Raw genomic sequence first — 22489 nt, forward strand, 5'->3', positions numbered from 1 at the left:
CAGAAATGCTGTGTTATTTTAGATAACAGTTTTTGAGATATATACAGTAGAAGTGCTAAAAGTTCACAGCCTTGTGCTGTGATTTCAGACACAACTGAAGAAGGCAGTATGCAATTAAAGTTGCACCAGGGGTTTACAGAGCAGTTGCAGTGCCAGAGATGATTTAGGGGTATGTGTTATGGCATCCCAGCATTTGTTATTTCAGTCTTCTTCAAGTTACTCCTAACAAAATTAGCAGCTACTACACTGAGTCCTAAGGTCTGAACAAGTCCCCTCTTAAGCTTTCTATGAAGTGGAGAAAACATATGTGTTTTGGAGTTTACACTGTATCGTGTTGCAGTTGCGGCTTAGGATCGTCATGTAAGTTGTAGAATTAGTCTAAATGAGAGGGCTCTTCTCTTGTCAAAGTGAAAAGAGTGAAAAGAAAACCTCTGGAATTACTTTCCTACAAATGATGCAACACTGAAGAGGAGCAATGGCTGAAATGTTTTGCTTCCCTGCCTTGCAGTATGGAGAAGAGAAATAAGTCATATCTTGGGCTGTAGCATCTTTGTGCTTGCAGTTTTTAAGTCATTGTGGTTTGAGAATGGAAGCAAAGAAAATAATTATCTCCTACATGTAATCCACCATTAAGGGTGAAAAAATGCAGTGTTAGCTTGATAAACAGTAAAAAACATGCTTTAAAATTATCTCTCAGTATAAAATGCAGAATCTATGGTAAGTTTTTATTGGCCACAGTCAGAAAAAAATAGCATTTCCTCAAGAGGAATATGGAAACATTCTTGTTTGCTTAAAGAATTAGTTTGGAAAATGATTTAAGTAGAGATTTCACTTGTATCCTGTTGGCATTGAGCACTGGAATTTCCTGATGTGGTATATGCTAAAGTTAAGAGCTTTGGACCTTCTGGTGCCCAGAGGTTAAACTGAAACAATGACATACCTAACAGTGAAATTTTGTTTTGTATTGTTTCACTGTTGTAGGTTTTTGTTTTCTGCTGCATTTTTACTCTGAAAAACCCCTTCTGGTTGTTTAAATTGTGCTTCCTGTTTTCTCACTGCCTAGATAATACTTTGAAACCTTGCAGAACAATATATAACAGTGGGGGACAGGGAAGGAAAGCAATTGTAACCAGTCTTACAAGGCTGAAAATGTGGTAGCTCTGCAGACCAGATAAATAAAGGCCACACTTAGAAAACTATGTCATTTCATTACAACAGGAAATATTAAAAGCCAAGCAATGAAATGAAGATCACATGATACTATAAATTTTAAAAAAAGGCAAAAAGAGAGATAACTCCACAGAAAATACATATGTATGAAAAAAATAGGAAATGAAGTGTATTTGTAGTGCTTTGTTCCTATTTTTTCCTTAAGTTATTAGATGAAAATTTTTGAAGTATTTTACTTCTCTCATATCTGCAATCGTAATGTGATTGCTTTTGGACTAGAAGTTGTAAGTGGCCACACTTGTTTCATTGATGGCAGAGAGTGACCAGTAGAATAAATGTCTGGGATATTTGCTTTTCCATACCATGTTTTAATTTTTCATTAAAGAAGTGTCACAGGGGTCTATGGAAGTTAGAGAACTGAATTTGTTGAAGTTGACATTTACATTAAAAACTTAAAGGGCTGCAGAATATGTACAGTGAAGTAAACCCCAAGCCTGAAATGCTGAGAAAGGGTAGCAGAGCCCCAGTTTTGTTTTAGGTAATTGTATTTGTAATTTTTTTGAGCTGTATATATTTTATATTTGCTCTTTTAGAAGTAATTTCTCTTTGCAGTTCTCATTTCTAATTGTTCTTATGTAAGAGTTTATGCATTTTTAAAATAAAAGAAGTAGTGAGAGTAACTGTTGCAAGACAATTTAGGCAGGCAGTAAGAAGAAGAATATACAGGCTAATGGAAACAGATGATCTAAAAACTAAGGGCATTTTTATTAAATCATCGTGATGTAGATGGCACAATGAGAAAGTGAACAAAAGGAATTAGATACATATTTGATGAAAAGTGAAATGGACATCAAGAACTTCCTGTCTGCTCCTGAAATACATTTCATTTCACAGTGTCTTCGTGCTATTGCTGTCACTCCTTACAGATTTTCATTTGATCACCCTACAGCGTGCGTGATCTGTTATTTTGTATGCATCACATCTATTTATTTTCGGAATGTTCTTTTTGTTTGTTGTGCTTAACTAGCACCGCATCTGCGGTGTGGACGCTGAGCATCAGATGCTGAGCAGCTGAGCCACCTGTACTGCAGTGTCTCACTGGTTTAACTGTGTTGCTGTGCTTGCCTGCAGTGCTGAGGCAGGGGCTGGCCTTCAGTCCCATTTATCGCTTCTCCCTGTCGGACGGCACCATCGTTTCTGCCCAAACCAAGAGCAAGCTCATCCGTTCTCAGACGACCAGTGAACCTCAGCTTGTCATCTCCTTGCATATGCTTCACAGGTAATCCTGGCCCCTTCCTTACATCCACACTCTGCTAAGAGACGTGCAAAGTACAAGGTTGCCAAAGCAAATAGATTGCTTAAGGCTGATAGATTTCAGTTGACCCAGAACTGATATCATGGAAACAAAGTGAGATTTTGAAATCAGTCCTTGCAGCAGGAGAAGACTGTAACATTATTTCAGAATTTAAAAATGGCATGCTGGATTTTCAATGCTGTTTTAGTAATTTTAGTATTTAAATTTCCTGTATTTTGCAAAGTAGATACAAGAAACTTTCCAGCTGTAATTAAATCTAGAAAACTTGGAATTCTTGTAGTTCACTTTCTGTTATTGATTCTGGTTCTTAAAGGAAGAACAGTTATGTTCTGATTAGTTAATCTAAAAAGTTATGATTACTAGGATTCTTTGGTTCCCTTCATGCCTTGTCTTTTCTGGTACTTGGCTTAGTGGCTTTCGTATGTCCAATCCTAGGAAGTGTCACTACTGTAAGTTTGGGATTTTTTTCAAAAAGTACAGCCAATAATGTGCTAAAGGCAGGGTTGAGTAATCACTGACATCAGAACTCCAACATACAATTTTTATTAGGTCATTGCATGTCCTGGTGTATTTGTATCATATTTTGTTTCAGGTTTTATTGGCTGACTATAATTTCAATACTATTTTCCTTGAATCCTCTATCATTTTTCTTGAGAGGAAGAAAACAGTGCTAAACATGATTAAAACTGAAACTGTTTTATATAAATTGTAGATTGATCTGACCAAAAGCTGTCTGCAATTTGTTTTCTTTGAATTGCTGAATAGACCTAATATTTTATTAAGTGCCAAATTTTAAATTTTAAAAAGCAAGCACTAATAATTTAAAATGGTACACATATTTTTTTCTTGCACTTTTTTTAGCAAAGTTCTGGTACTACTGTGTTTGTAATAAGGTTTTAAAAATACCTCTTTTTTTATAATGAATGTTTTTCACCTTTGCCTTTATACCTGTGATAACAAATACATAATAAGATGCACTACCCTGTATTCTTCAATTATTTCACTTCTCATGCTTTAGCAAAAGTGAAAGTTTATCTGCACTTATTTATACTGTGCGAGTAGGAACGGGTTTTGTCTCATGGAGAATGCATATTAGGAATGTTCCATTTGTATTTGGTTTTGGAAGTCCAGAGTTGATTTTATTTTTTTTATCAGAACATTTTTTTCCTTCCTAACCTACTTGACTGTCTCTTTTGTAGCTTTTAGCATTTGGGAATGTGTCTGATTTTCCTAATATAAATTTTAGCACAGAGTAAGAAGTGTATTACATCCTCCCATAAACTAATTAAAATCTGCAGAGGAAAAGTGACCTTCAGGTGCTCTCACAAGAGCTTCTTCTCTGTGTGTGTGTGTGTCTGTCTTCTGTTTCTTCTGTCTTATGGCCTACGTCTCCAAACTACGAGTTTCAGCTCCCGTGTGTGTGGTTTGTTGTTTTTCTTCTCCCCTTTTCCTAAATGCCTGTGCAGGACAGGATTGCTAACAGGCTGTTCTCATTCTGAACCAGTATCCAGTAGTTCCCTTGGCTCACATGCTGTTATGGAGCAGTATTGAAATACTCTGGCAGTGTAAAAATGTGACTTTTTCAACTTTCTTTTTGCTGTGAACTTGGTGGGCAAATAGCCCACTCCAGCCTTGTGGTGGGGCTAACTCAGAGAAATTCAAAACTCCAGCAAACAGCTGTCCACAGCTGTCTCGTAAAACATGTATTTGTTGGGTCATATGTTCCAGATGAGATTTCTTTCAGTTCTAGAAGCCAGCTCTTGCCAAATTGTAGAGGAGAGATACATTAAAGGGAGTCTGAAATTGCAACCTATCAGCATTTCTAATGACTGTCATTTAAGTGAGGTTTAATTTTGTTTTTCTTCTCTTTCATTGTTTTCTAATGAGGTACTGAAAAACCATACTGTTAATGTTCAGCCGTGTTGAGAGTTGCATATCACTTTTGTCCAATTGTTGATTTGTTTTTGATTGTAGGGGTTTTGTGTTATTTTAAAGTGAGGCTTGGGGTTTTGCTTCTTTTTCTGTAATGTAATTGCAAGTTGGCCACTGTCATGTAGCTAACAGGCTGTTTTTCTTCCTCTTGCCACATAGAGAGCAGAATGTCTGTGGAATGAATCAGGATTTGACTGGACAAGGAATGGGGAAGATACTGAACCCAATTAGTTCCAGCAGCCCTGCCCATCAGGCCATGTGCAGTGGGAACCCAGGTCAGGATATGACCATCAGTAGCAATATAAATTTTGCCATAAACGGCCCAAAGGAGCAAGTGGGCATGCCAGCAGGCAGGTTTGGTGGTTCAGGGGGAATGAACCATGTGTCAAGCATACAAGCATCCACTCCTCAGGGTAGTAACTATGCACTAAAAATGAATAGCCCCTCACAAAGCAGCCCCGGCATGAACCCAGGGCAGCCAAACTCTATGCTTTCCCCAAGGCATCGCGTGAGCCCTGGAGTGGCAGGAAGTCCTCGCATCCCACCCAGTCAGTTCTCCCCTGCAGGAAGCTTACATTCACCTGTGGGAGTCTGCAGCAGCACAGGAAATAGCCATAACTACACCAACAGCTCCCTGAACGCACTTCAGGCCCTCAGCGAGGGCCACGGCGTTTCTCTAGGATCCTCGTTGGCTTCACCTGACCTAAAAATGGGAAATTTACAAAATTCCCCCGTGAATATGAATCCTCCCCAGCTGAGCAAGATGGGAAGCCTGGACTCTAAAGACTGCTTTGGAATGTATGGGGAGCAATCAGAAGGTACAACTGGACAAGCAGAGAGCAGCTGCCATTCAGGAGAACAGAAAGACAACAGCGATAGCAACATGCCGCCGGTTGTCAGTGGCGAGAGGCCTGATGGACAGAATAAACTGCACGATGGGAAAAGCCAGACAAAGCTCTTACAATTGCTGACCACCAAATCAGATCAGATGGAGCCTTCACCTTTGTCCAGTACCATGGGAGACATTAGCAAGGACTCTGCGGGAGGGTTGCCTGGGTCTGGTTCAACACACGGAACCTCACTCAAGGAGAAGCATAAAATTTTGCACAGACTATTGCAGGACAGTAGTTCTCCTGTAGATTTGGCCAAGCTCACAGCAGAGGCCACAGGCAAAGAACTGAACCAGGAGTCCAGTAGCACAGCTCCTGGTTCAGAGGTGACTGTTAAACAGGAGCCAGCGAGTCCTAAGAAGAATAATAATGCACTACTTCGCTACTTGCTAGATAAAGATGATACTAAAGATATTGGTTTACCAGACATACCCCCAAAACTGGAGCGGTTGGACAGTAAGACAGACCCTTCCGGTAGCACAAAGTTAATAGCTATGAGGACGGAAAAGGAAGAGATAAGCTTTGAGCCTAATGAACAGGTAAGCTAATTTCTGTGTTGTGTGTGAATGACTTGTCCCAGGCCTGCTAAGAGCAGCATCTCTTGGCATTTCAGGAGGCTGTTACCTGTCTTGAAATCCAGTCTTCGCTCAGTTTCCCAGTGGGTGTTACGAGGTTGTGATGGTCACACTGTAAAAGCACGGACTCTGCTGGGAGGAGATGGATAATGCAGGGTGCATTTCCTAGATTGTAGTCAGGCAAAGAGAAAATACTCGTGACTCTTGGTTAGTGCTAACTAATTGACAGCTTTTCCCACAGGCTGATGTTGAACTGCTGTTGTGCTTGCTAAATGGGTCCTTGACCTAGCCCAGCACAGCAACTAAACTCCTCCCATGGAAAACAGGTTCATGCTCAAGAACAGGAGTTGTTTGAAAGGACTGATAACAACTTTGCACTACTGGTCTTCGTGCTATGCTTGACCTGCAAATTAAAATCAAAGCAAATAGACTTCTGTGCCAATTTAGAGAATTTGATGGGGTTTCCTTGTCATCTTAAAAATTCTTTATATTCAGCCTCAAGTTTCTGCAGATGATTAATCGTTCAGTGCAGGGATCATGTCTCCTTGTGCAAGGTTATCTGCATTGAATTTTGCATTCAGAATTTCTTTGCTTTCTGTACAAGATTACTTGTTGCTGTGCTGCCCAACACAATAATGCATTGTGTATTGTTGGGACCTATGCTGAGAAGGGTTATGTCACTGCTTTCATGCAGAATTCACTTTCCAAAAGCACCAGGTCCACATCACCCAGAGTGCTCCAGTTTTCAGAGCTTTGCAAGAAAAAGGGACACAGCGAAAACAAACTGCTACTTCAATGTTACTGTTTATATTATTTATAAAATGGGTAATTACAATATCAATTTTAGTATAAAGCATTTTCTGGGAAGATTATAACTAGCTGGAGTTAATGATCCTTAGATTTGTCCTACACTATCAAATTTCCCAGCTGGTCATTAATCCCTAGGCAGCTTTGTGTGTGAAGCCTTAGTTTGTAAACCATGATCAGATCATATACAATGCAAATGTTCATGTGTCTCATTCACAGCCATATCCTTAATTTAAAAAAAAATTTGTATTTTCTAACGTGCACACTAGGTTTCAGCTTGTTTAATTTTTTAAACCTATTGTTTCTTTTTATTGTGTGTGTATAAAGACATTCTTTTTTATATTTTCTGTATTGTATTGTGAGGCTGAGGAGGGATAGACGACATTTTCTTAGCCCTAAGCCACAACATTGGACTATTATTTTCTTTATTTGCCCTTTTGACAGTCTATAACTCGTAGGCAGTTCTTTCAACAGTGGTTATAACCACAAAACATAGAGGCCAAAGATGCCACTCCAGTATAGATGCAGCATTGTTAAATGCTCAGTTATCCAGGCAACTCCTAAGGTTACTTTGCTGCTTTTGTTTCAACAAAATTTGACAGCTATTGCCACTATGTAGGAGCAATTGTGGTTTTTCAATGCTTCCCACGCTTTAGGGGAAACCAAGCCAAATTGTACTAATTTCTCCTCACTGAAATTCGTACTGATTTATCCTCAAGCCTGGATGTTAGTTTAGTTTTCAATACAAGCCTGTATTTTGTAGTGTCTGTAGAGGTAGGGTTTAGATTCTCTGTGAGAACTTACATTTCATTAGGCTAGAAAAACACAGATACCAAGAAATTCATAGCTGAACTGGCAAGAATGGTGTATTTTTTAAAATGTCTGATAGATTCTAATTCCTAGATCCTACACAGTGAAGTCAGTACTAGATTGAAAGCAGAGATCTTCAATCCTCCAGTATTAGGTACTTAACAAGAATGTAAAATTTGGTAATCACCAAAAAATTTATGCCCCTCATCCATAGATCAAAATCATGGCATTCAGATGGTTTATTCCCCAAAAATTAAATTTCTAAAAGAACTAAAATTTCCCCTTTCATGATCTCTGAGGAGTACACAAGAAACAGTTTAGCTTACGAACCAATTCTCAGAGAGTTGGTTTTGTCCCCTCTAGAACTTTGTTGTCTAGTCCAATTTAGTCCTACAAACTCCTTTTATTGCTGATGGAAACACAGAAAAATTCTCTCCAGGATTTTTTTTTTATCTTATCCTAATGTGTGTCTAAAACAGATGAGGTAAGCTGGTCTTTATGATATTCCTATTGACAGGTGGACAGTTTAAACTAGCTGCTTTACTTTTTCATAGGCAAGTTGTGTCTCACCCTAAATGTAAACATGAGACTAACTATAAAACCAGCTTTCGAGAAAGAGACTTTAGTGTCTACAAGCATTGCCAACCTCAAGCAGTTGAAAATCAGATCTCCTGAATTATGAACTTTTTAAAGTGAATAGTCTATTCATTTTTTTTTTTAAGGTTTTATGTTTTGAGGTTGGGGAGGGATTTGAAGGGGTTGAAGTGTGGGCTGTGGATGTATTGCCTTTTCTTAAAATCTGAAGACAGAGTTTGTCTCCCAGGAGAGAGAGAACCGGAGGTACAGAAAGGTCCAGGAGTTGAGTTTGTTCAGAAAACCACAAAGCAGTGCAGGAGTCATGATAAAGTGGTAAGGGCTCCCTCAGCATCACGGTAGGGAGCAGCCAGTCTTGTCACTTGTGATGGAAGGTTGCTGGATAGTGACAGAAGGGCTTTTGTTGCTCCTATTTGTTGTAAATAGAACTTTAAAACCCACTTATAAAGCAGTGAAACCTGGAGCTGAATAAACAGAAGTCATGCACGGAGTAGGAGAGGAAATGGTGGAGAATATAGAATAATGTAAGTGTTTAACTGTCTGAAGTCCAGGCCTTTAAACAAATAACCACTTTACCCCAATTATAAAATCACTAACAATATTTAGCATCATAACTCTTCAGCTTTGGAAGATGGTCTCCCACAGGAAGTGCTCATTGCCTAAATTTAGATCAAAGCTGGAACTATTTAGTACAAGACTAGAACACAGATTCTTGAGCTAAATTCTTCCATCCTCCTGCATCCTTCCCCCTCCTTCTTCCTCCCATATGTAAAAATCAGCCATGTGCTTGTGTTACCTATTTTGCAGGTTATTTAAAACTTCTCCTCCCTGAGGAATGTTGTATTTTTAAGTAATTAGTCACTGGAGTGTGCAGTTTCTCTGGAAACTGCAGCAGAGCAGCAGTGGGATGGCCTCTACAAGAGAGATCAGTGTGTTGGGAGGCAACAGAGCCATTGCATTTTCTCCTTTTACTTTTGGTGTGACTTTCTGAGCAGGAAATGCTTTGAAGTGCACCACTGTACTAAAAATAGCACTCTTCTAGGTAGTGTGTTTAAACATACTCTTCTGCAGAGAGCAACTGACAGGAAGCCTTTCTCAAATGGCAGAGAATATTTCCAGCACGGCTGTACCTTTTTCCCTTCCTTGGTGGGATGATGGTTATCAGGCTTTATTAGGCTGATTGCTGTTCCAGTTAGGGCAGCTGTAGGGGAGAGCATGAAAGAGGGACCTGAGGGGACACTCAGTGGGGTTTTCCTACAGCACCAACCACAGTGGGGCTGCTGCTGTCGAGCACCACAAGGTCTCATATGGTCACCACTGTTAGAAAGGGAAGAGCGTGTCCCTCTGCAGCAAGCCTGCCTTCCTTCTCCTGCTCTCCCTGGCTGTCCACTGCCAGGAGCAGCCCCTGCAGTGATCAGGAGATGGTCGCATGTGGCAAGGACTGGCTGACAGCTTGGAGGGGAAGGAGAGTGAAAGAGCAGGGGAACATTAGAGAAACATCATGAACAGTGTTAGATATTGCCTTGCTAATGTAGCTTGTTCTCTGACAAATCACTTGGGGGAGTGTGCAATAAAATCCTAATCTCCACAAGTGTACTCTCCTCTTTTTTGTTCAGTAGACCATAAAGACAGCCTGTTTGACAGGGACTTTGCAATGCAACAGTCTGCACAAATGCTGTTCCAGAAATCATCTCAAGTACATTTTTGTCCTAAAACGCAGAAACTGCTCAGGTGTTCCTCACATACTTTATCAAACTGTGCTGTGCTCATGCTTTATGTGGAAACCAGTATCTTCCCAATACTAGCATATTTTCTCTACACATGCCACTCATCTTTAAAAAACCTATTTCTGGTTTAATAGTCCAGAATCCATTAAGTTCATGAGGAACATTTGTTTCTTCTTGAAATTCTATCAAAACCTTAGAATGAGGATTCCATTTTCTGAATGTCTTTCAATTAGAGTTCTGTTTTCAAATGTTAGTCATAGAATAGCTTGATAATTTAATAGGATTTCTAGCCAATTTTATGTTTATTGCAGTTACCAGGGAGAAAAGTACTGATTTGGTTCCACTTCTAATTTCCTTTTCCCTTCTTGTCATAATCCTTTAATTTATTGCTAGTTTGGAGCAGGGATTTGATTTTGTTTGCCTCTTATGGTCAAATGCTTTGCCCATACTTCTGGGGTAGAAGATGAGCTAACTTCAAATTTATGCAGGTCAGGTGTAGATTCAAGCTGTGTCTCCATTAAAAGACGTCCTGTTGGAAGTCCTTAGAATACAGGGTCAAAGTGCAAGCCATGGGCATTGCCCATGGCAGGAAGGAGATTTCTGGAAACTTGGGTATCTTATCCAGTCCTTTACAATCCATGGAAGCTAGACTTTGAAACAGCATCTTTTGTAAACTAAACTTCGTGTCGAGGAGCAGCTGCCTTTCAGTAGAGCTGAAAAAACTGTGCAAGCTCTTAACTTTAATCTGTATTTCTCTATATGGCAGTATAAAATAAGTACTTTTTCAAATGCAAAAATATTCCTGAGAATTATAATTATTTCTCTTATGCTTTCTGGCACTTAGTGTCCAAGTTCTACAGAGATTGTCATAATTGCATTACTTAGACATAATGAAAATACCCACACAAGAACTTTCTTGTGATCTTAGCAGTTTATCAGGTGGGGATTTTTTAATTCCTGACAAATAATTGTTTCACAGGGAGCTCAGGGTGTGCCTTCTATTTACACAAAATTCAATTTAGACCATTAACAAAACAAATATAGAATACAAATAAAAGAAAAATCCGATGAAACTAACCAAGTAAATATTTTAATATTAGTTTCTGCACATATGGTGCCATTTAAGGGTGAGTCTGGAAAGACTTAGGCTAACATCATAGGCTGGTGTTAATTCCAAATCTCTTGAAGCTTTTGTACCAACTGAAAACCCTTATGAAAATAAAAAGATGAAATATTTAATATTGATTATTAAGCAAAAAAAGGAGAAGGTTATGTGTTTGTGTAGTTGTAATACATCTGTTCTATTTACCCTTTCTTTGCCACTTCTGAGAGGAATTAAAAGCATCTCAGGGAGTGCAGTTTTCTGACATTTGGATCAATATGTTCTTCATTGGTTTTTTTAGGTTTGGTTTTGAGGTTGGTTTGGTTTGATTTGGTGGGGGGTTTTTTGTTTGGGTTTTTGTTTTGTTTTTTTTTTTAATATCTAGGGTTTGAACAAAGAATTGCAGTAGCCAGAATGCCAAAAGAAAAGATAACACAAAATCCCACATTAAACCAATCAAAAAACCCCCCTGCAACATATAAAACTCCCTTTGCTGTTGTCTCAGATACATGTAATGAAGGCCATATGTCTTAATTCCCCCAAAGAGTATTGAATCATCCTTCTGTAATTTATAATGCTCTCTATCAGTCTCTTCTCCTGGCTCTTGTAGTCTTTTTGTTCCAGATCTCCCATCGCTCAAACTGCAGCTCCTATAAACATCACTCGTGGCTGTCTGTTGGAGCACCTTTTTGAATCTGCTTAGCACCTGTCCTTGCAGTGATTTAGGCTTCATATAATCACATTTGATTCCTCCTGGCTCAGCCTTTTCTGCTGATAGGCTGGGTCCACCCGGCCGCTTGTATTGCATGGAAAGGAGTGAGTCATCAGAGGGATTTGTCAAGAACAGGTAATCTTGGAGCAGCCAACCTGTTTTCCTGCAGCAGGAGGGTAGCAGCATTGTTGGCATAAGAGAAACAGTGCGTCAAGGTGTTTAGATTTGAGTAAGGCTCTTTGGCCCTTTTCCTCATGGCAGGGCAGAGGTGCATGGTGAAGATGAAACTGCTGTGAGTGGTGAGGAAGCTGTTTGGAGTACCCTCCACACACAGGAGTTATTGAAGGATTCACTGTCAAAATGGAGATGCTGCAGCATCTCTAGAGCTGCTGAGTGTTTTAGTTAACCTAAATGACCTGATGTCACAGTAGAGCTTGGTAAAGCTGAGTGTAGCACTTGAATGTCTGCAAACACACTGAAAGACACAATTCAAATTCAGCTGCAACGAAGAGATACAGAGACAAAATGTTAGAACATTCATGGTGAATAAATGCTATTTATTATCATTACTCAAGAATAATGTCTCAGATTTAAAAAAAAATGAGGGGAGAACTGACTAATAGAAGTTTTTCAGAGCTGTTCTAGGGATCATAGTGACGACAAGATGAGTGAGAATCAGTAATGTCATGTAATTAAAAGAATCACAGACTTTTCTGGATTATGCTGTCAAAGCATACTATGTGCACAGTAAATTTTCTGCTTTACCCAGCTATAAGTCTTCATTTTAAGTCCTGTCTTGGACATGGCTGCAGCAAAAGTGTGGATCAACTGATCAAACTCAATCCACAGGAGCAACAAGAGTAATGAAAGGCCTAGAAAACAGGTTATTTGCTGAAGAAAATTCACACGTTGAGATTGTTTATTAATTTCAGCTTAAAATACAAAAGGGCACATGTTTTCAAATACAGAAAAAAAGAGAAACAGAAAGGGGAACACAGTATGTTCTCCAGTTTTAAAATATGATTGGAAGGAAGGGTCTAAATCTTAGTGTGAGAGATTTGCATTGACACTCAGAAAAAAAAAAGCAAAAGTAGTAAGGATGGCAGAGTGCTGAAACCAAGTCTCCAGGGAAGCTGTGGATTTTCTGTCTCTGGATGTCTTTAACAAGCAAATGTATGAGCTTCCATAGGGAATGGCATACACTGATTTTGCCTGGAGGCTTTAAATTTCTTCCAGTCCTCTGATTCTCTGATTTCCTACCATTTCGCCAATAACACCAGCCTCTAGATCACCCATATGCTGCCTTCTAATGGAGTGAATTCCCTCCCCTTTTGCACCATATACTACAGTTTATACGACTAGGAGATGATGTAGAAAGAATAAAAAATAATACTGTGATTATTTGCAGTCAGTCATCCCAAAAAAAGCATGTAGCAGTGTAACCTTGGGGCATTTTAGCTACCTTTGAATAAAATAGCTGGACTTCCCAGGAGCAGGTTAGATGTGGCAGCAAGAGTTCTGCACAGACTAATGTGCAGTGTTTCCTAGCTGCCCTGTGAGAGCCTCAGTGGGTGTTTTAAACCCATCTCAGGTATTTCTACAGTGTCCTGTGATCTGTGGCATAAGCTTGCTCTCAGTAAGAAGTTCATGATGTGGGGGGTAAAAAAAAAAGCCCAGGAAGAATTATATTTTAGTTCTGCACGTTTGTGGTGTTATTTCTCAGTTCCCCATCCCTCATGGGTGGCTGTTCACTCGGCCTCTCCTCTGTCATTGCACATTTCCTAATGAAGACACTGATTTTGAGTAGATATTTGTTATAAATTCTCTTATGATATATTTACTGTTCGAGATGGCAGTAAATTGAAACTGGACACCCTGTTCTGAATTATTACCCAAGTTTTACCCTAATCAAGAGTTTAGGATTGGAGAATATAGTTTAATTATTTCCACATTTCAGTCAGAAAGTTATTTTGATTCTGAGAGGTTTTAGAGAAGCTGACAAAGGAGAATACCAGTGAAATTCAATATATTTAAGAAAAACAAGCAGGTCAATAATTAAGTTAGTGTAAGGTGAACTTAATCTTTCTCCCATCCTTATTTCATGATAATTTTCTACTGAATTTAAATGTAAATTCATACGTAGATTTCTCTTTTCATACTCTAGAGAAGTTATTTTCAATGATTTGGGAAGTTGGGAGCAAAATAAATTCCCAATCCTATGTATATATCTTGCCAGTTAACTTATGTAAGAGTTATTGAGCATTCAGGTTTAGAATATAACAAAGAAAAGGCATATGGGGAATTGTTGTAGCCATAAAGTAACTTTTCAATTGTATGCTTTTAATCAAGTCATAAAGAGACTAGAAATACAACTGTGCTGAAAGAAATATTGGTTATACCTACACAACCCCCCATCCTCAGCACTCCTGCATCCCCTGTTACCCCTGTCAGCACTAATCACAGAGTGCAAGGGGAACAGTCTCTCTGTAGCCCAAGGTGTGGAATCACACGTCCCGATGAGAGGCTTTTGAAGGGGTGCCCGTGCCACACTGGTCTCCCCAAAAGCAAGGCAGACTAGCCCTGGGGAGCCTGCACAGTCCCTTCCAACAGGTTTGTGAGCTTCCTCCACAGCAGGCGTGGTGCCAGCGACGTGCGAGGCCGGTGCGGGTGTGACACCGGGGCCGCCTGGCCTGGCGCAAGCAGGACGCCAACAGCGGGCGAGCAGCGCCCTGTACTGTGGGTTTGTGTGTGCTTTGTTGCAGCCAGGCAGCGAGCTGGATAACTTGGAGGAGATTCTGGATGACCTGCAGAACAGCCAGTTACCGCAGCTTTTCCCGGACAGCCGCCCAGGCGTGCCAGCGGGCTCGGTCGACAAGCAAGCCATCATCAATGACCTCATGCAGCTCACCAGTGACAGCAGCCCCGGCGCGGCGGTGGCCACGCAGAAACCAGCGATGAGGATTTCACAGAGCAGTGAGTGCACCCCGCCTTGGCACACACCCAGCTCGGGAAGGCCCAGGGGGTCAGGCAGGGAGGAGCTGGGCAGCTCCCAGCGCTAGGCTGGCGGTGTGTGGGGATGGAGCGCCATCTGCGGTCGTGCCAGCTCCGAGCGCACGGGAGCTGTGCCTGGTCCACACACCCTGCAAGCCTGTGTCCTCGGAGGTGTTCAGGGTGCCCTCAAATCAAACATCCCCTCCTGGGGTGACATGTGACACTGCTGTTGAGAGGGGTTTGGCATGGAGAGCCCGTGCATTTTTTTTGCGATGCAGATCGTTCCTTTCTGGCAGCTTGTGCAGCGAAAGGGGCTGGAGAAGCCTTTCAAAGCATGAAGGAGAGTCTTCTTCTAAAACCACAAGATTAATAGAAGGACAGAAGATTAAGAATGCCCAACTTTAATTTCAGATTGTGGCTTTTACTTGAGTCACTTCCAGCAGACAGCTTTCTTTAACCTTATTAATCAGCTTACAAATCAGCATTGAAATGTTGGTTTGCCATCACAGTAAAATGGAAAGCAAGCAAGACAGGAGTCTTATCAAGTCCTAATGCTGAATAGAATAGCATAAAAAACACTGCTTCATTTTTTGCTCCTGTTAACTAGGATGGTCACATCTGTTTACTTCCTTAGATGTGCTCTAGGTTTTTTTCTTGTAAAGTATGGCGTTTAGATAATATTTTTAGCCATTCTAATAATACTAAACTAACATTGAGCCACTTTCAAATTCACTCAAATTACTTAAAAATGTTTAGATAAATACTAATATTCAATCAATAAATATTAGTGTTTAAATTCATATTAAGACCATTCAGATTCTTAAATTATCACTTGTTATCCATGTTGCTCAGAGAAGGATGCTTGGATTTAAGGTACTTGCTTTTGTGAATATAGAGGTACTAACAGCAGTACCTCAAAAGTAAGAAGGAAATTTCTGTGCATGTGAAGTCTTCAGCATATTCTTCATGAAGCAAAGTCTGTTTATTCCAGCCTTTTGGCTTTCTAGGGGTAGCCTAGCTTTAAATCTGCTTTCAAAGCTGCTGGCAGTATAGTAACAGTATGACTGTAAATGAGAGTGGCTTGGTGGTTAGCAGTTCTGTAAAAGCAGCATCCTGTTTCCCATCTAAATTAAAAACCTAAGATATTTTCCCTCAGCTCAGTCATGTGTCTGATTCCCCTTGGAAATTGTGCCTCGTGTTCAGTAGAAGAGCATACAGAAAACAGGTCCACAGAAACAGTGATGGGCCTCTCATATGCTCACAGAAAAACAATGTAGAATGAATGTCGAATCATATACAATTCCAAAAGATTGGGGTTTTTTACTTTCCTTTTTCCCCTGAAGAAATAACCAACTTTAAATTTACAAGTTCTAATGAATTACATTTATTTTCAACAGGCAAATATTTTTGTCTGTTGAAAAATAGGAAGGCTGCTAAATCTGCCAAATTGCTAGAGTCTGTTATGTGGGGGATAGGGAGCCTCCTTCAGTCCCATCCTGACAAAGAGTAGAATAAACAGGAGGTGATGTGATCTAAGCACCATCACAACTCATCAGCTGTGTTTTTATTTTGTGCTGCATTTCCAGAATTCCATTTTGTAACGTTAGTGGGTGCTGGCAAAGCTGCACATACAGTAACTCATTTATCGATGTGATGTGTCAAACTTCTGGAGCAAATTGTTCTGAAAATGTTCACTGAAGTTGAATTTTGCTTCGGTCCTTAGGCTTTGTGGTGCCCCTAATCTTGAGAAAGTAATTTTTGCTTCATAAGTAAGTTTTGTTTGCTTAGTTGAGCAGGCAGACAAGACAAAACTTAAATCTCATGGTTAGGAATTAGGTGTATGTGATGTATAATATAATATATAATGTGTGTGTAATATATTTTCTGTACACACATATAAGCACATTCATCTGGCAGAGTACTTATACTAAAAAATAAATACAATAAGTTTCTGTACTGGGTTTTATAAAATAAGAATAGAAGTCAGAGACCTCATAAAAATGAGATATTTCTGTGCATTTTAACAAACTTACTAAATCTCATCTAAGTTTTCAGATTCAAAAGTAGCACTGCTTCAATCTAAAATAGGAAAGTACTAATTTAACTTCTCGGTAATGTGATGAACACAAAAATGCAGAAGTTGCTGTAAGGATGCTGTTATATCAGAACCCCTCCAAAGGGGAGGCTATCAGAAGGTATTGCAAATAATACCTTCACAAAAATGTCTAATTTACTTGCATGTATTTTAAGGCTATGATTGGAAATAGAATCAAAGCTACAAGGTCAGTGTTTCATTCATGTTTGAGAGCTAGTTGAGCACACAGAGGATGCTTTCATGCATTGGAACATTGCCCAAAGACCAGCTGAGCCAGATGCTTGCCAGTCAGTCTGAAACTCACTTTGCTGAGGCAGTCTGCCGTTTTATTTGCAGTGCTGATTTTAAAAGCACAACCCAGAAGAAAATAGTTACATAAAGGTAGAAGTAACCATCAAGGATGGTTCTATTTTACCAGAATATCATGGTGGCACAGCTCTTTTTCTGGACTGTTGTTTTTGTTGTTGCTGAATCATGGAATTATTTATTCCTATTAATGACAAAAAAATGTAAAAAAAAAAAAAAAAGTTAAGAGGGACATGTTGAAATGGGGCCATGGGATCCAATAGAGAGTTAGTCTATCTTTAATTTTGAAAATTTCTTCAGGGGCATAGCTTATGCTGGAAAACTTTCCAAACAGAGATAATTCCTAACAATTTGCCTCAGGATGGCATCTGCATGCAATTACAGTCCTACTAGGTTTAAGATTAATTGGCAGTAGTATGCACAACACATAGTGATGTATTTTGCTGTAGTGGCTCTTCTGTCAGTTAAATTGCATCATTTGAAGTTTTTTAAAATATACATCATATCTGGTTTGTGTTTAGTGTCAGAATGTTCCATTTTGAAATTTACATTTAAATGTCAAGAAGGGATGTTTCTCAGACAGATATGGAGTGGGTAAATTATGCAACATCAAATAACTGAGCCCAAGAACTTTAATTGTGTCTGGGTTCTTTTCTTTTTTCCTTTTTTTTTTTTTTTTTTTTTTTTAACCTGGTGAAGTTTCCATTCTTGTAACTTTGCTTTTTTTCTTTCCTCCTCTTGTCTAGCTTTTAATAACCCACGAGCAGGGCAACTGGGCAGGTTATTACCAAACCAGAATTTACCACTTGACATAACACTGCAGAACCCAACAGGTGCAGGAACTTTCCCACCCATAAGAACGAGTAGCCCCTACTCAGTGATACCTCAGCCGGGACTGATGGGCAGGAATGAAGGGATGATAGGAAGTCAAGGAACTTTAGGCAACAGTAGCACAGGTAAGATGATTTTCCTTTTTTTAAAAAAAAATATATTTGAGTAACAGGCTATCACATGTGCAGCTTAACATCGGGGTTAATGCCATTGTGGATTATTACTTTCCATAAAGTCTGGGAGAAATCATGTTTTGTGGGATGTTATGTATTGGCATATTTATTTTGAATTTCTGTGTCTGCATATTTTTAGTCCGGCCTTTTATGCACTGTTTTTTACGTGCCTGTAGAGATGGGTCTTTCAAAGCAAAATTATGGGCAATACTGGTGCCCTTATGATGTTGGCTTTGCCCTCAATTATTCTTTATTTAGTAGCTTTAGCTCCTATTTGGGAACCATCAGATGTTGCAATTAACAACATGTTCACCTAATAATGAACAAACGTGTAGCCTGTTTGACAAGAAAAGTCTGGCTGATGGATTTATTTCAACTAGTGCATAGTCTAAGATTGTGCAAGTGTGCGACAACCACTGTTAAGAGCTCTGAGTAAACAAGTGGGCATTGTAAATCCTCTCAGCTAGCTATTTGGGGTCAAATTTGTATATTTAGTTGCATCAGTATTTAAAGAGACATGCAGCCAGACACTGAAATTTTTTTTTAAGCAGTTTAAAGATCAACTTGTATTCTTTCAAGTGTCCTCTTACTTTCATGTTCTGTATACATATTAGAGGGTTTTATTCATCTTATGTATACGAGTTAGAGAATATTATTGTGTCCCTGCCTTGCTGTAGCACAGCACCTTTCAGCTGATAGAATATGTACACAAATGGACTGAACCTGAGGATGTAACACTAAAGCAAATTTTGTACAGCAGCTGAAACAAATACCCTCTTCAGGGAGTTTTTCTCTGGTTATATGTCATCAAATAATTGAACTGATAAGTAATCACTGTTTGTGTGGCTTTTTGTATTCATTTAGGGATATTGCATAATGCAACTGAAAAGACCAATCTGAACCAGTAGTCCAACCTGAAATCAGTGTTTTGTCTACTCTTTTGACTGATAGAAAGTTGAAATGTATAAATGCTATGAGTGCCATCTTTGGGGCTTGGGGATTTTTGTGTTGGGTTTTGCTTGAGGCTTTTGGCTACTGTCAGGGTGTAGTATTCTATATATTCCAAGTGTAAATAAAATGTATCAGTTGTTTACAGTAGATGTGGGAGGACTTCCCCTATAATAACGGTAATGAACTTCAGCACCTATCGGAAAGTTCCTGTGAGTAATTTCCCTGCACCGTACATTGACTGGTCTGAGATTATCTGAGAGAGCCTTGAAGCTCTGAAGGCTCCAGGTTCTAAATGAAAGAAGTCGCCAAAAGATGTTTACAGAACATGAATTGATAGTCAATCCTTCTAATTTGTAAGTGTGTTTAGTGTCAACACATTGTTACTCAAGTCCCCATTCTCAGTTAGCACTTGACAAGTAAAGCACTGACACACATCAGCAAACGTGATTCATTTCCTGAGGAAGGAAGTTAAGGCTATCCACACACCCTCAGCACCTGTTGCAGACTACATGTGGGAACTCTTACTCTGAGCAGCATTTCGGAAATGATAAAAGGTCTTCCTCCTGTAACATGTATCACAGTCTCCAGTCCCTTGAGTAGGCAGCGTAAGGCATCGTTCTGCAGCTTTGCACATCTGGATGGGCAGCTGTGGTAGCACAGTGTGCTTTGAGGGAAGCTGCTCAGCTGGTATTGCTGAGAATGCAGCTCCTCAGGCAGCAGTAGTGTTCAGGCTGCTCTGATCATGTGCTGGTTCCTGAGCGTGTTTGGCTTTCGTGCAGGAATGATCGGTGGCAGCGCCCCTCGGCCTGCCATGGCCTCTGGAGACTGGGGCAGCCAGGCGCCCGCGGTGAGGGTGACGTGCGCGCCCACGGCCGGCGCCCTGAGCCGACCCGTGCAGGCGGGCATGATCCGCAACCCCACGGCCAGCATCCCCCTGAGACCCAGCAGCCAGCCCGGCCCCAGGCAGATGCTTCCATCTCAGGTCATGAACATGGGTAAGTCGCACGTGGAGCTGTTCCTTTGGCGCACGCTGGATCGTTCGAGATGAGGCAAGAGAAAAAAAATGTAAAAAATCCTCACTTCATTTATAGATTTGATAAGAACCATATTTCACAGTGAAATTTTCCTGCAGACGTGGGAAAGAAGGTGCCTAAACTGCTAAATTTTAACAAATATATGGAGATGGAGAGTTCCTGCTACTGTGTAGCTTCACAGTTGTGTGACCAAAGAAAGAGGATATGAAGTTGCCTTGGTTCACTAAAGACTGTGGAGTTTTTCTAGAGGAAGTGCTGTGGAATGATAATTGTTCCTGGTCACTTTTCAAGCAGGTGCTTTATAATACTGACTCTATGTACAGTCTTTTTCTTATGCTTGTCTTATTAATTTTTGCATCTATGATGTTGTAGATCATCAATCTGCTATTTTATAATTTTGAACCACTTTCAGAATACTCATGTTTTCTCAAAATTTAAAAATAAATTTTACCAAAAGAATAATGGTGCTTTTAAGTGTAATATTGCTGAAGCCTTAATGCTTTTGTTTGCTTTTACCATAACATAGGTAACTCAATTGAAAGAATTAACATGAAAGTAGCTTTTCTTCAGAAAATTTATATGGTTATTTTTTCTTGATTAGGGCCATCTGAATTGGAAATGAACATAGGAGGACCTCAGTATAGCCAACAGCAGGCACCTCCAAATCAGACTGCACCGTGGCCAGACAGCATCTTGCCTATAGAACAGGCAACTTTTGGTAATCAGAACAGGTGAGTCTTGGTGTCACAGCAGAACACAGAGAGATTTTGCAGGCCTGTAATTTATGCACCTCATGGAAACAAAGTCTACATAAAACATTCACCAAATGTGCATCAAATTATTTTTGGTATTATTTTGTGCTCATGAAATCTGTGTGTTCCAATAAGATTTATAAATGCTCTCTGCCATGTAATGTGTTGAATGAATTGAAAGTTCTGTATCACAGTGAATGCTGCCAGCACTAGAGATACAGTTGCACTATTTTTCACCTCTGGAGCATTAATGTGGGCATGATTCTGTCTGATTTTGCTGTTCTTACTGTTAACAATTACACTTTGCACTAAATGTGGAAGAGTGCCAGTAGTACTACCCATGGCTGTGTAGTCATGGTATCTGTCCCTTCCTGCAGCAGGGTAGCACTTTCAGTGATGTAGAACATGGTTAATTATGTTTTGTTTGGGTTTTTTAAATTGACCTAAATTCTGAAAAGAGGAGGAAGGAAAGACGAAGTGAAAGGAAGGCTGCCTCCTCCCTGAAGTTAGCTCCTCCTCAGGTAATCAGAACTGCAGTTTGGTCACAACTCATTAACTCATACGTAATGTGTTAATAACTCCATTCATCATCAAGACTTTTAAATGATGGCACAACTGTTATAAGCAGCTTACACTTCTTAAGAAAGAGCCATGTCTTCTCCAAAAGGTTTGCAGCTTGCTTTAGAGAGACTGTGTATATATGGAATGTCTAAGGAATGCAAAATGGACAAGCAAGTGCAAAATGTTGACACATTTTCAATTGTGTAAGTAGTAAATTGGAGGATCACTCAAAAGTAAATGAAGTGGATACATTTGGAAAAAGCATGTTTGAAAAAAATGTTGATCTTCTGACTACATTCTCTTAGTTTTCATTAGGATGTCTGAAAATATTATCCATAAATATATGGGGCATTTTCTTTGTTATATTCCATGCTTTTCCTGATGTCGCCTGGATCAGTTAGCATATCCATATGCAAAATGCACTGTTTGTATAACTGAATTATTCACTTTAAGCATTACATTTTAAAAGAAAATACAGGGTCATGTCTGGTCAGCAAGCCAGGCAGTTACTTCTTCCATTTTTTTACCTTTGCATTTCTCATGTGTCTGAAAGTAATGATATTTTGATGATTTACACCCCAACCAAGATGATTAATTGGTTGATGCTGCCATTTCTTGCTTTCTTAATCCCCAAGATTGGTATTTTTATAATCTGATTATTGCTGTGTATGAGTAAAAATAATTCTTAAATTAAAAATTAAAATTGTGACTGGGGTATATAAAAGAAATAGAGAAATAGTAAGTAATTGTCACTTTTTAATATACAGAATTTGACAAATGTTTTAGGTTTTTTTATCATGTGTGTTCATGCTTATTTGCAATTTTAAGGAGGGTTTTTTTGCTAGCCTCATCAATTGTTTTTCCATAAAATAGACCCCTTCTTATAAGTTATCTTTAGTTATCTTTAGACTTTGTAAGCAATTTGAATCAAAGGATTTTTTTTTGCTCTTCCCTTTTGCTGATTTCTAATTTCATCTATGAGAGTTAAAGAAATTTCTGTATATTTGAGTCTGATTAATACTTTGCAATGTTTTAAGGGTGTGTTATATATCCTTCTTTATTTTTTTTTAACGGTCTGGGATCCAGTTGAAAAGAATATATTTTTATTAGTTTTCCTGCTTGTCATCCTTTGAGTTCATCCAGTGTGTAGCCTGACGATGC

At 39.4% G+C, this 22489-nt stretch overlaps 1 protein-coding gene across 2 annotated transcripts in view; it reads left to right on the plus strand.

Moving 5' to 3' along the window:
- The window catches only part of NCOA2 (nuclear receptor coactivator 2), a 188770-nt gene that overhangs the window by 145395 nt on the left and 20886 nt on the right, over positions 1-22489 (plus strand). For both annotated transcript variants that reach the window (XM_063392769.1, XM_063392760.1), the window contains exons 11-16: positions 2302-2449; positions 4577-5846; positions 14397-14607; positions 17773-17982; positions 19761-19976; positions 20617-20746. In XM_063392769.1, coding sequence (XP_063248839.1) covers positions 2302-2449; positions 4577-5846; positions 14397-14607; positions 17773-17982; positions 19761-19976; positions 20617-20746 — 2185 coding nt within the window. The remainder of the gene's footprint in view (positions 1-2301; positions 2450-4576; positions 5847-14396; positions 14608-17772; positions 17983-19760; positions 19977-20616; positions 20747-22489) is intronic.

The sequence above is a fragment of the Prinia subflava genome, chromosome 1 (genome assembly GCF_021018805.1).
Source record: "Prinia subflava isolate CZ2003 ecotype Zambia chromosome 1, Cam_Psub_1.2, whole genome shotgun sequence".
Taxonomy (NCBI): domain Eukaryota; kingdom Metazoa; phylum Chordata; class Aves; order Passeriformes; family Cisticolidae; genus Prinia; species Prinia subflava.